Here is a 15,157-nt window from a genome sequence, read left to right as displayed (position 1 = left end):
TTTTTTTTTTTTTTTTTTTTTTTTTTTTTTTTTTTTTTTTTTTTTTTTTTTTTTTTTTTTTTTTGCCTTTTTCATTTCTTTCATCTAAACTAAATTGTTAAAATAAAATTGCCTAAAAATTAAATAAATACATCCAAAATTGACCTCATCGTTTTGATTCTCCTGTAATGCTTAAAACCCATATCCGTTACTGACAAAATCATCATCGTCGTCATCATCATCTTCCCCACTGCTAAAATATTCCAGAAGTTGACTATCATCTTCTTCATCGTCACCTTCTGTCATTATCTCCAACATTCCAGGACCCCCACCAAACTCAATATCATCCATCACAAAATCTCCATCATCCTCGTCATCAACATCGCTCACACTGTCGTCATCGTCCTCATTACTCATATCAGAATCACTCACACCATCCCCATCAATATCAAGACCCAAAATTGGATCCAAATCATCCGCGTCATCGTCATCGTCATCGTCATCGTCTTCCTCACTCTCACTTTCAGCATCGTCGGGGTCAGAATCATCATCAGTGGGCCTTCGACGACCAATTTCATAGACTCGTGCAGAAGAAAACATCTCATCTTGATCATCCATTGTGATCAAACCAACAAAAGAATCAGTTTCCTCTGTTGTGAAGTCAAGGACACATCGATCAAGTGGGATAGTCGCAATATCTGAATAGTTCACTGCATCAATGGTCCGAAATGCAGCGAAAAGCGGATGTTTGATGCGACGAGTATGAACAGCTGACATTACATCTTCAAGATTTCTCCTCAAGATTGCATAAATTACATCACCACTCGCGTTGAATGTTATCGCTGTTTGGTCGAGGGAAGGTACACTGCGGAGAAGCCTAAGCTTTCGTAGATCCCAAACCTCGGAATTAATAATTACCTGGAAAGCATATATACCATATTAGTAACCAAACAAATCAAGAAAAAGAAAGGGTCCAAAACAGGTTTACGAACGAATGTCAGTACCAAAAAGAGTCCATGCAAGAGCAAATTAGCTTATTATCCAATGGGGACAATCTATAAAAGGATCATGCATATAAAACGCTTTTCCACAAAATATTGGCACAAATTCCTCTCGTAGTATTGACATCTAAGGCCAACAACGTAGTATGTCACAGAAACATTGGATTGTTTGATATTATTTCACTTCTCATTTGTAAAAGCTTTGGCAAAAAACACCATGAAATGTTTGATTTTTTTTTTAAATAGTAAATGCTCGTATAATCAAAGGAAAACAGTTCAGCTGACCTCATTCCCAGCTGGATGAAAACCACCACCACCATAATCAGTGAACTGATCAAAGCGATGGACAGGTCCTGGTTCCCGTCGATCCCATAAGACCCCATTCCAGAGCAACATTGTATCCGAAGGGCTGAAGTGTACATGAGAATAAGCAAGCCCTCGACCTGCAGAACTGACATTGGTATCAGATAGTTTCAGTTCTAGTTGGCAGGTCTGAATATCATACAAGAGTATTTCCCGTCGAGCAGGCTCAGATGCCAATGCTGCAAAAACGTTCCCAGCGTTGCTAAACCTGGCAGCCTTGCATCCTTCGAATGAATGCATGGGCCCACCAGAAATGGAGGATGCATCCCATAACCTTACGTCTAAAGAGCTAGATGAAAGCACAAACTGGGTCTCGCCAGAAATATATGACTCCATTATAGTTAAAGGAGACTGATGGCTGGAGCAACTCTCTAATATGCTATTGTTGTTGGAATCGAAGATCTTGACTTCCCCATCGTGGCTGCCCACGGCAACTCTTGAGTCTCCTAGGAAAGAAAGACAGGTCAAAAGAGCACTAGCATCATCCCGACAAGTTCGCCAAGGCCTAAACCTGCTGTAGACAAACTGACGGTCCCTCCGATTGCCATGAACTCCACCATATATACTTCTAAATTCACGTGAACCAAGACGAGATGTTACATTCCATGGGGCATCAAGGCTTCGTTTTGGTTCAGGGCAAACATGAGGCTGCAAAAGAGACAATGGAGGAAGTGTAGTTATCGGCGTTGGACATTGGCGGTGCTGGTGTTTTAGATACTGAACAACAAGGGAGTCTAGAGTTAGTCTCTCACTATTGCTGGGTTGAGGGTCATTTAGATTCCCAGGATGCGACGATGGTGTAATCAAACCAACTTGGGAACTACTGTGTTGGTTGTCATCCAAACAATCGGTCCAAAAACCCCCAGGAGTTGGTCGCCCAAGCTGATCTCTCATGTTTGTAGTTTTTGGGGTAGAAAAGCCGAAATCTGTTAAACTACTTTTGCGAGAGGAAATGGAAGTAGGACAAATAGGAGAATAAAGTCCTGGCTCATTAGAGTGAAGTCGCTTTGAGGACAATATGGTGCAAGTATCCTTCAACTCGGACAACCTCCGCTTCATGGGCAAGATAATGGGTGTTTTACATTGAGACTCCGTATCAATGACAAGGGTTGTTTCATTTGAAGATAGAGGCACAGCAGATTGTTTTGAAGCACTAGACAATTTTCTAACTGCTGAGGAAGAAGATTCCAGGGATTTAGGCTGACACTTCGAATTTGTACCAAAAGGAGTTGAGAAGATCAACGGCTTTTTCCTTGGACAAGACATATTAATATTGCCTTTCAAACTTGTATCTTCTTCTCGTGCAGACTTCGGTTTATCAGTCAGAAATCCACATGGGACTCGACCATAAGGCAATTGCAGCTGGGATGAGGGTGCCTCCAGCTTGGAAACTTGGTATGATGCAAGAGATGATGGAGCTGCTAAAAGAGGCAAAGGAGTCAACCTGGCTTCTTTCAGCAATGCATAGGCAGCTTTGCTTAATCCAGATGCCTGAAGATGCTCGTGAATTAAAAGAAGAAGTTCCCTGAGATAATACTCAAGCATATGAGAAACTCAAAAATAAAATGCCAGGATAATCATAAGGTGTTCTATAACCACTACATAGAATCCACATTCAAAATAAATCAGCAACTACCTGGAATGGTAAGTTATAGGTGTAGCAGCAGCTATGGCTGCTCTTTCTATCCGTCTCAGAGTTGGGGTAGCAGCATCACTAGCTGCCAAAGCACTCGCCCGCCCAGAATTTGTCACTATCTAATCATATTATTGAATATCATGGTCAGTTGCTCACTTGGCAGTAAAACAACAATAACTTGTGATAGCCTGTTGTTAACATAGCTATATAAAGTTATGTTGTATGATGTATGCACATCCTATCTCCATTCAAAAGCTAGGTTGTAAACATTCAGTTTAATAAGTCATAGGCAAACATAATGCATATAAATGTGGCATACATAATAGAAATCGGTAGGAGTGCTCACTCTCAATGAAATCAAGAGAAATGAAAATACAAGCCGGCACACCGGTACAGTATGGAGATAATAGGTACTCACTGAAATAAGCTCAATAGCGACCTGGGAAAGCTCCGCTTGCCACCTACCTTGCTCAGTTCCTGATATCTGGCTACCTGAATCTCGAATTAGTTCTGATAATTTTTTCCCCACCTGTAAACCAGTTTGTGATATACCAGGGTTCAAAAAAGTAACGAGACTTTAAAATATAGCATTATAGAATCGTTTATTTTTTTTATTTTTTTCTGGTAATAACAAGAATCATGTAAATTATCTCCATGTATAACAAGAAAAATGGGGTTACAGTAGTAAGTATATATTGAAGTAATTTTTTCAGTGTCCAATCAGATGAGTCAATTTTTTGCTTGGATACTACCATGTAAGCCACCGTGTTTACAGTTTTACCGCAATGCCAAACATCTAAAGATAAGATGAACCAATTTATCCTGTACAATAAATTCCTATTGTCTTGGATACACATTCTTTTTTTATAGGAAACGCAAATATACTATTGACAAAAGGCCCTTGAACACAAATCATACCTGAAGTTTTGTCAATATGTGTGCTATTGTATCATCTCTGGCTAAACCAAGCAAGACCCGACATGCAAGAGCTCGTAGACAATCGAGAGCAGCAGGAGGAAGAAAGATCCTTGGCTGAAGAAGATGCAAAAGAACCTTAATACCATTGTTAGCACGGACTGCTTCCCTAGCTTGACGATATGCTTGTTCCAATTGTGCAGCAAGACCGGCGCAGCCTGCTCCTGCACCTAAAGATATTCGACGATCCCCAACCAACCTTGATGTTGGTGTTGCAACTTGATTTTGAGAATTATTGTTATTAGCCTGCCCAGTGACTGAAGTATTGCCTCGATCTACAATGCTAGACTCCCCATTGCGCTCTCTCTGATCTCCCTGACCAGACATGTAAACAGCTCTACTCTCCACAACGGGTGGTTTATTGCTGATTGATGGTGGGGGACAAACAAGATTGATCAACACATTCAAAGCCGGCTGAATGATCTGCAAATATATTTAGGTATTAAGCTAAAACCATTCATAGCTCAAACACTTATCTGCTCTAAAGCTTGGTTCAAGCATTTGCAGTAAAATAAAAATATTTGAAAATTGGTCAATTACCTCTGGGTCAACAAAATTGCTAGCAATACTTGCTGCATCCAAAATGACAGCTATACCAACACGATTATTGCTTAATGTGGCATTCACAATCATTTTGCGGCAGTTGGGCACTAACGTTACAATATGAAGAACTCCCAATGCATATTGAAGTAAATCATGCAAGTAACGATCAACAGGAGGGGCCTACAAGACCAAAACTAAAAATAAACAAGGTGTGGAGAGATGGATACAGAGGATTGTATAATTTTAGATAGTAGTACCTGGCACAACTCCAACATGGTTATATGCCCATTACAGTTTAAGAACTTTTCAGCAGCAGGCCAACGAGTTCTTACAAATGCAGCACCAAGCTTCCGGTCCTTCTGTAAAAGGAGAAGTACAGTATCCATAGCCTCATTACTAATATCAAGTGGTTTGTACGCTGCCCTCACACTTGAAGCATTTCGAGCACCACTTCGACTACTTTTACTAGGACGAATAGATTCCACAAGCAAAAGAAGATGAGCTCTGAAATACTGACGTAACGCCACACATGTATGATAAGCTATTTGCTTTCCAGATGATGTAAGTACTTCAGTTGGTGATCGATCATTTCGCAAAGCTCCTGTACCAGATGGGCCTAAAGCCCCAGAGTTCACTCCAGACCTCACAGACGCAGCATCATTCAACAGCTCCAGTAATTTCTGTAGGCCATCTTGAGCGTCGAAAGCATCAAGAACAGCTCTGAACACAAAAGCAGCAGCAAAAAATAAGGCTGCATTTTTCCTGGCCTGATCTTGTGGGCACTCAAGAAGCTGGATGGCTAATTGAACCACCTGATAGACAACGTCAGAAGGAAGGGCACAGACTCGTTCCATTATTCCCTGAGGGGAAAACAACCTTGCAAGTGAGATGAAATAATGGGTCTACAAAAATGAAAGACTAATACAAAGCTGAAGCTAAATAGAAGGTTTAGCATCAATTACAACCTGGAGGGAACCAATTGTGAACAAGCAAAAAGAGAGCCCAAAAAATGTTAGAGCAACTCTGGGAACTGCAAGGAGTTTCTGCATGCCACCTCGGTCAACAAAAAGTGCTGCAAACTTACGATGAGCAGCCAAAGCACAGATTAATTTCATCACATCGGGCAAGAGCATTTCAGCATTCAATGTTTCACTTTGCTTGGAACTCCTTTGCAGTAGTGTAAGACATACATCTATGCCCTTTTCACGCAAAACAGGCCCAAGTACTTCAACATACTCCCCAAGAATCTCGAGGCATTGAATACAATATTTCTTTCTCAGTTGTGTGAGGGAGTCAAAATCAGGGATGAAAAAATCTTCAGTTTGCTCATTCATTTCCTTCCCTGTGGTACCTGGATCTGCTGAACTAACATTTGAATCGCTCTGGCTCCTGTACCAATCCATCCACACATTTTTTAGGCCACATAATGGAACACATGAGAAATGAGAAAGTGCAATGCATCCGCTTCAGTACATCATATGCATAATAAAAATAACAAACCTGGAAACCTCAGTAGCATTTGCAGCATCAATCACAGTAGTTGCAGCTCTAGAAGCAGCTAAAAATGCAGCTTCTTCATCATTCGAAGTTTTAAAGTCCTAAATAGATAAATCATGTAACTCAGAAATAAAGGACAAAAGAGTTCTAAAAATTTCATGTGTGCACACGAAAGATGGAGAGAGAAAGAAAGCATATACCTCAAAAGCTGCACTCTTAACAAACTCAGCAGCAGAATCACCTGCTGCTTTTATGGCTTCTAATGGTGCACCGACTGCTCTTGCTTCAGCTTCTGCAGCACAAACAGCTTTCTTTACAAGCTCAGAAATATCTTTCGATCCAACTCTGCATTCTTGGTAGCAATCATCATTATCATCTCTTTCCATAGAAGAAATATCACAATTGATCCTGCCAGCGGTCCTACCAGCATCAGATACTTTTTTAACATCCAGATTTTTAAACGAACTCCTTTCTCTAGAACTTCGCCATCTATTACCAGATATTGGTGAAGTGAGTGCATGATCAATCTCAAGAGCACCTTCAGTCATTCTTCCTTTCCCTCTAGATCTGCTACGGCTCATTTTGTGTCTTGTAGAGTCATCTCTAACATTGTCATCAAGCTCACCATATTTTGTCCTCCCATCCCGAAAATCTACAGCATGCCATCTGTCTTTGCCTTCTACATCAACCTCATAGACATCAGACCTTGTAGCCAACCCATCAGGTTCCTCTTCACCAGCCCAACATTCTTCTGCTGGTGCCAGCCTACTTAGGCCTCTCTCACGATCCCTATCAAAACCTTGATCATCTACAGATCTTTCCTCGGCTGTTCTTGAATCATCTAAATGAGATGTTTCTAGAACTTGTCGTACCCTCACTCTATTTTCATCTCTAACTTTGATGCCACTAGCTCCAGACGCATTTTTGGCTTCTATTAAATGATTACCATCTTTTTGACTCACGTCTCCAAGAACATGAACACGAAGAAAGCGCATAAGTTTTGCAGATAATCTAGCCGTGAAAACATCTTCTACTAATTGACTCCCACTGAAAAAATTAGAAAAACAAACATTGACATGTTTTGCAAAATGAAGAAGTGCATGAAAGTGAATGGCAAACAGAGTTGCAGCCATACCCAACCAAGCATATAGCAAGTAGTCCAGTAGAATATGTCCTTAACATTTCAGAATCTGACACATCCCTTCCTCCTAATTCATTTTTCCAGTTTAGATCTTCGGTCGAAATCCTCCCGGCTTCCTCCATCACCCATTTTTTTATGTTTTCCAAGACGTCATCCTCAAAAACGTGAGGATACTGCAACACATAAAGGTTATATCGCGTTGAGTAAACTCAACAAGCAGCTATCAAAAGAAGATTGTGCGAGTGTGTGTGAGAAAGAGAGAGAGAGAGACAGACAGACAGTTTACCGTCCAAGCCAGTGAACAGCATAAAAGAAGTCTTGTAGCAGCAGCCTGAATGGAGGTTGAGTATCTTGTGTCCGAAAGAAACTTTGAGGAAATCAATTCAAGAAATTCATCGTTCTCCTACAGAGTGGGAGAAAAAAAGTCAAAATAAGTAATGTCATGAATTATTGCTCCTAAATCACCTAACAACCTGCCAAAGTAAATTAAAAGACGAGGAGGATAACTCAAAATTTAGGTTACCCGGACTACATTCCCTAGCCTTCCAATACTATGAGATACGCGAGCATTGCTAGACGAATTACCATTTTCTGCAATGTATCTGCATTATTGTGTGTAACAAAATAGGTTTAAACTATACACAGAATCGTGCTAACAGTAAAGGAAATATGAATAATAGCCGAAACAAATAAATGGCACTGTTTTTCATACATTTTAATGATGTATATATTACTAAAAATGAGGCCAACTACTGCAAACATAGAATAAAACAAATTTCGATCAAACATTCATCAAAGCCAACGCAAGCTCTATTCAAGCCCACCTCACCATCTCTAGAGCAAATGTCAAACTAGAATTGATCTTGAACTATTGCTCGCAACCAGGAATACTAGCAAACTATGGACTCCAGTATTTGAGAAACCTTAGTAATAGTTAACTTTCCGAGTAGGTAATGCGGCCCACTCCATGACGTTTTGATCTCCTGAATACCGTTGATCTTACCACTATTTCAATTCTTGTGTCTAAGGTCGACCAAATCTGATGTTCGTCTTCCATATTGACTAGTAATGTCAGTTAAGGGTTGGGTTGGCGTAAGTTCTTCATTTATGAAATTTTTATAAACCCCAAGTCATAATTGATAGAAACTGCAACGGCTCATTACGTAAAGCTCCTTTTCCACCCCACAGAAAAATAAAATATATTACAAAAGAAACCCAAACAACCAAAAGAAAAATGAAAAAACGCCAAGCTTTTCCTTACGAAGACCATTTCATCCAATGCACACCATACTAGAATCCATTCCCATGCTCGTTACATAACATTAAAAATTCAGTTTCAGAAACATATACGTCCACAAAGCGTATTAAAATCATCAAACTAACAAGAAGCACTCACCTGGACTCTTGAGTCTCAAGAAGTGAGGCAAGGGCATGAAGAACAGTAGGGCTGGGGTTATCAGGCGAAGAAGTGATCTTCTCCATCAAATTATGTGCCCTGGCAATCAACTCGTCGTCTTCATTCTTAGCCTCCTCTTCTTCGTGAACCTCCCCTCGTTCTTCTTGAGATTGTGATTGAATTTCCGCCACGGCCGGCGCAGATGGAACAGGAGGCTCTTCGCCGTGACCTTGCGCCTCGTTTGATTGCTCGTCCATGGCCGGTGGTTCCATATAAGAAATTAGGATCCGTAACAGAATAAAGAAGGAATGGTGGGGCTCATTGTTTGTCCAAATGAATTACTTTGTTGTTGGCGCACATTTTTCTGTGACCTTGTGCGAATGTGCTTTGAAAGATACGTACAGTAGCTGCGTTTCTATGGAGCCGTAGTGGAACGGAGGAAGAGAGAAAATCTCTCACCGTCGGAATCGTTCGGAAACAGAATGCCGTACGGTTTCTTTTGCCGTCGGAGAGTAGAGTATCCGAATGTTAACAGAAGTCCGTCCAGAAACAGGCTCGCCGTTGCGGTTGGAGAGTAAAAGAAATGGCAGAAGCCGGTGTCGTCGGAGGCTGGCAGAAACCACTCGCCGTTGGAGAGACACAGAAACTGCTGTCGTCGCCGGGCCGTCGGATACTAAAGGGAATCGCTCCCCTGACCTAGCTCCTTCAATATATCGATGGTCTGAATAGGAATTTGGAGGAAATTAGAAAAAATAATAATAATAAAAAATAATAAAATCTCTTCTTTTTTTTTTTTTTAAGCTTTATGCCTATATTAAATGCAAAGAGAGAGAGAGAAAGAGCTACACAAGAAAGATTTTTGTCCTTGCTTAAATGTTTTAAATTCTTTTATGGATTTTTTGGGTCTTACACCCGCGACTTAATCTTATTTCGAGTGTTACAACTCATCCGACAAGTCATTAAGTCACCTAAAGTTGAGGGGTGCTACCTTCGGTACGTGTTAGCTCCACTAGCTACCCGTGTGATTCACACTCTCCCGTAGGATGGATCCTCCATGCACGGTAACAAATTGACTACTTACATGATCAACAGCCTACCACATGATGGATCCACCGTTTAGGGTAATCCATCAAACACCGAGTCACAAATCCTTTCCATCCTCATGCCTAGCTCAGCGACATCGTACCAGAGTGGAAGGAAAGCTACCTTTTTCATTCTTGAATGTTGTGGAGGTCTACTAGGTTGTTTGGGGTGCCTAAACAATTAAAATCTCTTATCACGTTTCTAGGACACTCGGGGTTAGCTCATCAGGCTAAACCAATCTCTGGGTGTACACAGGTCTAAACCTCTAACCACTCACGATCCTGGGGTGCAAGGTCTACTACTAGAAACATATTGAGTTGGGTCAACATGTAAACCGCACTAGTTGTAGTGCCATAATCTTAAGTGAGTTCTCTCATGCATGCTTTCTCTAAGGAGATTTTGTTATCAATCTCGCTTCAAACTTCACTCACCTCATGCCCAGCCTCAATCAACAAGAACCTTACCCAAGTTCAGCGTCTCTTTTGGAATCATTGAATCAGGATCCTCAGTTTTCCCCTCACTCATCATTATTTTGATGGTCTTATGTAAGCCCTTGGAACTCTTCGGGAAACACCAAGTTGATTTTCTTATAGCTACTGATGTGGGTGCTCGGGTGACAACTCATTTTTAATTTTGTTTGTTTTTTGTCCTATACATATACTGTAGTGGAGGAAAAATCAGGATAAATTAATATTAATCTTCACAAAAAGGATAAATTAATGTAACAACGCAATTGAACTCGTAACAAATTTGTTTTATTGCAAAATTAAGTACAAAATAGAACATGGTACATAGTAAGGGATCTTAAAGAAAATTCCTTTGGTAGCTTCCTGAAGAAAACCTGGAGCCTAAGCCTTGAGCCATGTTCTCAGGATCCAAATTTATGGTCTTCCTACCAGCCGTTAAATCCTTCTCACGATCCCAAGGCTTCCATGGATGTTTTCCCACCCACTCTTCTTCTTTCTCTCCCACCTGCTGCTTTGATTTTTTCTTTCCACTGCTTCTCGCCCCTTCACGATGCTTCTCTATGAGCGGTTTGGAGCGTTTTTCTCGATTATATTTGTCGACTAAAGCGGATTCAGAACTATTCTTCTTTGCTTCTTCGCTTGAAGCAAGTGCAGCGGCTTCGTTGTATGCTTCCAAATAACTGATCAATCAAACACGACGCTAGTTAGTATTTTGTCATGGACAAGATTTGGAACTAAATGTTCGAGTCTTCAAGGTAACAAATGCTCGCCTTGTCTTCGCTTTTTGAGCTCTGTCGGAAGGTGTATCTGTCCAAACACTAGTGTCGCCACGGCCTTCCTTGGAGCCCTTGCTAAATCTAGAAGATTGCATAGTCATGCCAGGCTGGAAGAGAAGGAAATAAAGTTTAAAACGCAACCTTGCTATTCATCAAGTTAGAGCATACCGCAGAACTAATGGTTTTGAGCTTACAAGACATCAAAACAACGATTTTGAACCTTCGAATGCTAATGTTAACAAAACAAGATATCAATCACTTAACTTTCATCTATTTTCCAAGATAAGAATCCTAATTGACAACTACTTTTTCCCCATTTTAATGAAAATTTAGTTGGAATACTTACTTAAATCAAATGGATCAGCTCAGCAGCCATTTTCAGAAATTTACAAGGTTTAATAAGAAATCACTATTTTCCTGAAGTATTACAAATATCACAAAATAGTTGCAAATTCAAAAGAGTTTGAACAACTTAATTAAAATGGTGAGACACAACTTGAGAAAAAGTGTAGACTATTTGAAACAGTAAAGCAGAAGAGAATTAACACCTACAGAGTAAAAAACACAAAAAAAGGAATGCCTTACCTTTCTTTCAGGAGGTAGGCTTGTCATCCATTCATCTCTTTTTGGTTCTACTTTAACTTCATCATCCATGTTCGCAAGGAGTTCATCATCACCCTCCATTGATATTCCTGCAGACATAGAAGTTTCACCAGCCAGATTAAATAAAGACATGCAGCCTCAAAAAAGAACAACTTCTAATTGCAATTTTTCATGTACAGCATCCACAGCAAAAGTCCATGAACTGAAAGCAAACACAACTCATCAACTAATCTACATGACTGTAATAGCCAGTCAATGTTAACTGTTGTGTGTTAAAGTACGTTAAATTGAAGTAGACATGTAAATAGCTGTTTAAAGTTTCCTATTTGAATCAAGCTTATTGAGATCTGTTATTAGATTTATGACTCGAACATGCTTGAATTAATTGAGATCGATTTATTAAAGCCTACTAGTTATTGGTAGCGTACTGAAGTGCTCCTAAACTGTGAGAGTTTTATGAGATTGAATGTATGTTTGATATATAGATCGATTGACTATTGACTTGATAAGGCCCACTAGTGCTTGTATGTATGTAAAAATTTGGGTATGATTGAATGAAGTATACATGTAAACTTTTAAAAGCATAATAGGTTTTAGTTATGCTTTTAGTTACGCAAATTATAGTACTCAGGCTATAATTCATGATTATAGACCCTATTATTAGGAGATTATAGGACCAGTTATTAGGTTACTATGTGAGATCTATTAGAGGTCAGCCAACCAATCTTTAGTGAACTTGTCTCGAGGAGAATGAGACTATATAGCATTGTGTGGCTGGCAAAGGCACGGGGCTACTCCCCATATGTTTATATTGATGGGGTACAATACGGGGACTATTAGAGGGTGTTGTTAACCTTTAATAGTAAAATGTCTTGATAGATAGAGTTTGTATTTATATGGGAAGAGTTGACCTAAGATATGCCCTAGATACATATGATATGTAGGGCCACCAGATTCTTATGTGGGGATTATTGAGGATCTCCAACTATCCTCTGCCAATAAAAATGTTTAGAGGAGCAAAAGTCCACATAATATCGAGATAGTTGACTGGCTGAGTTGTGCCCCACATAGTTATTACATATGAGAACTGCCAAAAAGTCGTTAGTGACAAGTTGTGTGATGTGCCAGAGGTGATATATAGCGTTGGAATATACTATTCCAAAAGTTCACGCCTCACCTATTTGCAACTTGAATCGATAGCAGGGAAGTAGTAAGAGCATAGCTAAAACATGTGAACTCTAATGAATCCAACCACGGAGACATGCTCAAAAGAGCTGGATCACATGGCAATAATGGTCTAAGCTCGATGGAGCAAGATAGCATAAGCCAATCATTGAGAGCTCAAAGGTTGATGAAAAACCAATCGTTGAGTAGATCATGAAACATCGATAATTGAGATATAACTCGGAAGAGCTACACTATATACCCATCATTGAGACAAGTCAAATGACATCAATGATTGAGATAGGCTCAAAGGAGCTAAAGGATGTAAATCCAACTATGAAAACCTTACTATGAACCCACGGGAGCTGAGTAGAACCTGATGTAAGACTCATTTAGTATTGATTGGCTCAGGAGTTGAGTGAGTCTTATTGATGGTATTCTTGTGATGGTAAACTATGATTGAGAGTCAGTTATCACATCGGGAGGCATATAAGTTGGACACTGTACTAATTCTTAGTGAGATGGTGCCTAATTATAAGTGTGCTACTCTTTTTTTAGAAGGTACGAATGGTGTAACGTGCATACTGGAGTTGAAGGGCGATAAGGCTATGTGGCTTAGAACTCTAAATTGTATTTTCATACTGTAAGCTTCTGAAATGTACATCAGAGGGTATAGAGAGTTGCATATATAAACTGAATTGGTTTTGTTTCTTGTGCTTTAATTGCAGCCCTATTGATAAGGGTTGAAAAATGCGGGATGTAACAATGACAGTATCTTACTAATGAATAGCTGCAAAATTGGTACTATTATATTGAACATTTATTCATTAGATGTGATATTCATTTATAGCAATTGGTAAAATTTTCAAATACTAAAAATTAATTAAAATTTCTAGGGTGGTGATGGGGCTACGGTCAATTCCATTCCCATCCCCACAAAGAAACTTGCAATCTCTATTTCCCTTGTACCTTTTTCAAGTAGCCCAATACCCCTCCCTCTCCTTTCATGCACATGAATAGCAAATAAAAGAAGATAACCTAGATAGAAACTAATGCACCAATTGCATTATTTCATCACTCCTCTTTACAGACTCTGTTATATATGTATGCTGAGCTTTCATTAACACAAATGAAAGAATATACAAAGGGCATACAAAAAAACAAGCTCACTCTTTACAGATTCTTAGTGACAACTGCAATTAAGATGGTTTAGTTTTATACCTATAGCATGAATAGAAACTCATGTTCCCACATTAAAACAATCTAATAGCCTAAAACTAGGAGAAGAGAAGGATAAGAACAAAGAAGAACCCAACTTGCAAGAAAAAATTGGCCACATGAATAGACAGATGATCTAACCTTGTGATTTTCTCCATTTTGCAGCCTCACGCATACCTCTTAACTCAACCTATAAAAGTAGAAAATATTAAATTCAAACTTGACCATTTCTTCCCTACCCGTACATAGAACTTGAATCAAAATAAATACTTTAAATTGCTCCTGTTCCTCCTTGAATTTAATTTTGTCATCCAGTGCCTTCCGCTGCAAAGTAAAACAATATATATCAGAAGCTGGTCGACTTTTCAAGTCAAGCAGATGCAACTACCAATGTGATCAGGTGAGAATATAAACTTGAAAATAATTAGCCATCTGGCTGCATCAGCTAATGAAACATTTTTCATTGTTATATTTGGTGGCCCTTCATTATTCAATTGTGCATTTAGGGGATATTTGTTTTTTTTTTTTTTTTTAACGAGAAACAATTTTTCATTGATATACTGAAAAGGATTAAAAGTTTAAGGGATACAAACTCCCAAAGAGAGGGAAAAAAAAAAGAAAAAAAAAACAGATGCACAACCATATAGCAACCATGAACAAGAACTTTAAATAAACCTAACAAAACAAACACACTGCTTATACAAAAAATGACTATAATTAACTTTTGCTACCATTTTCAGAAACTTGAGAAAACTGGGGAAAGTCTTCCAAATTTGCTTCCAAATCTTCTGGTATAGTTTTTATTTTATACTACTTAGATATGGCGGAGTAAGCATCATTAGCTCTTGTACGTATTGGAGAAAAATCTCTAACTTCTTTGGAAAATATTTTACTTTGTAAATAACCAGTTCATGACAAATCGATTCAAGCTCTCCATAAAAGCGGAATTTGACTACCTAAAGGAAGCTTCAATAAGAAAGACAAAGAAATGCACCGAAAGACTATTTGAGGAGAAACAACACCGTTCCTAAAAGACTAAATAGGTGGACGAATGACCATTAAACTTTCATGGAATTAGTGCAAAAACAACTGCTTTGAATCAAGATAACTGAAACATTACTTGGAATCACCTAACTCTAATCATCTCTGAAGTCACCAAAGTCACCAAAGGTCTATACACCTTAGCCACTCATATTATATTGGCCAACAGTTAAAGTTTTTAGATAACGGGGTTCTATGGCCCTTGTAGATATTAAGAAAGACCTCCCTTCGGGCAGGAATTACGCTGCTTTTTTTTTTTTTTTTTTTTTATAAG

The 15,157-nt window shown here is 39.1% G+C and overlaps 2 protein-coding genes across 4 annotated transcripts in view; both read right to left on the bottom strand.

Annotated features, from left to right (window-relative positions):
- Positions 1 to 70: 70 nt before the first annotated feature.
- LOC111433412 (DDB1- and CUL4-associated factor homolog 1-like) lies at positions 71 to 9,252 on the bottom strand. 3 transcript variants are annotated; one of them, XM_023070462.1, is made up of 14 exons: positions 8,532 to 9,252; positions 7,659 to 7,737; positions 7,422 to 7,538; positions 7,130 to 7,308; positions 6,195 to 7,041; positions 5,998 to 6,095; positions 5,463 to 5,886; positions 4,755 to 5,357; positions 4,495 to 4,677; positions 3,898 to 4,377; positions 3,398 to 3,508; positions 2,980 to 3,098; positions 1,266 to 2,868; positions 71 to 897 (listed from the first exon to the last, which is right to left on the bottom strand). In XM_023070462.1, exons 1-14 carry the CDS (start codon positions 8,801 to 8,803, stop codon positions 172 to 174), a joined length of 5,841 nt encoding a protein of 1,946 aa, XP_022926230.1. In that variant the 5' UTR covers positions 8,804 to 9,252; the 3' UTR covers positions 71 to 171. The 3 variants fall into 3 exon arrangements, with proteins under 3 accessions (XP_022926230.1, XP_022926232.1, XP_022926233.1); XM_023070464.1 differs by having other exon boundaries at positions 7,659 to 7,726; positions 8,532 to 8,714; XM_023070465.1 differs by lacking the exon at positions 7,659 to 7,737 and having other exon boundaries at positions 8,532 to 8,619.
- A 1,128-nt stretch (positions 9,253 to 10,380) lies between these two features.
- Positions 10,381 to 15,157, bottom strand: part of LOC111433443 (DNA ligase 1) — a 12,974-nt gene continuing 8,197 nt past the window's right edge. Inside the window, exons 7-11 of the mRNA XM_023070500.1 lie at positions 14,113 to 14,166; positions 13,984 to 14,032; positions 11,443 to 11,549; positions 10,852 to 10,964; positions 10,381 to 10,761 (exon numbers count right to left, since the gene is read on the bottom strand). Coding sequence (XP_022926268.1) covers positions 10,419 to 10,761; positions 10,852 to 10,964; positions 11,443 to 11,549; positions 13,984 to 14,032; positions 14,113 to 14,166 — 666 coding nt within the window. The 3' untranslated portion in view covers positions 10,381 to 10,418. The remainder of the gene's footprint in view (positions 10,762 to 10,851; positions 10,965 to 11,442; positions 11,550 to 13,983; positions 14,033 to 14,112; positions 14,167 to 15,157) is intronic.

The sequence above is a fragment of the Cucurbita moschata genome, unplaced genomic scaffold, assembly GCF_002738365.1.
Source record: "Cucurbita moschata cultivar Rifu unplaced genomic scaffold, Cmos_1.0 Cmo_Scf00042, whole genome shotgun sequence".
Lineage (NCBI taxonomy): Eukaryota > Viridiplantae > Streptophyta > Magnoliopsida > Cucurbitales > Cucurbitaceae > Cucurbita > Cucurbita moschata.
The sequence above is the reverse complement of the archived record's forward strand: the minus strand, read 5'-3'. Positions and strand labels throughout refer to the sequence as shown.

What these genes read in the sequence shown, in the direction of transcription:
- LOC111433412 (XM_023070462.1), bottom strand. Translation starts at nt 8,803, where the DNA reads ATGGAACCACCGGCCATGGACGAGCAATCAAACGAGGCGCAAGGTCAC. An exon ending in CTTGCTATATGCTTGGTTGG is followed by an intron (nt 7,042 to 7,129) that starts GTATGGCTGCAA and finishes TAATTTTTTCAG; the next exon opens with TGGGAGTCAATTAGTAGAAG. An exon ending in CCATGTTGGAGTTGTGCCAG is followed by an intron (nt 4,678 to 4,754) that starts GTACTACTATCT and finishes TTGGTCTTGTAG; the next exon opens with GCCCCTCCTGTTGATCGTTA.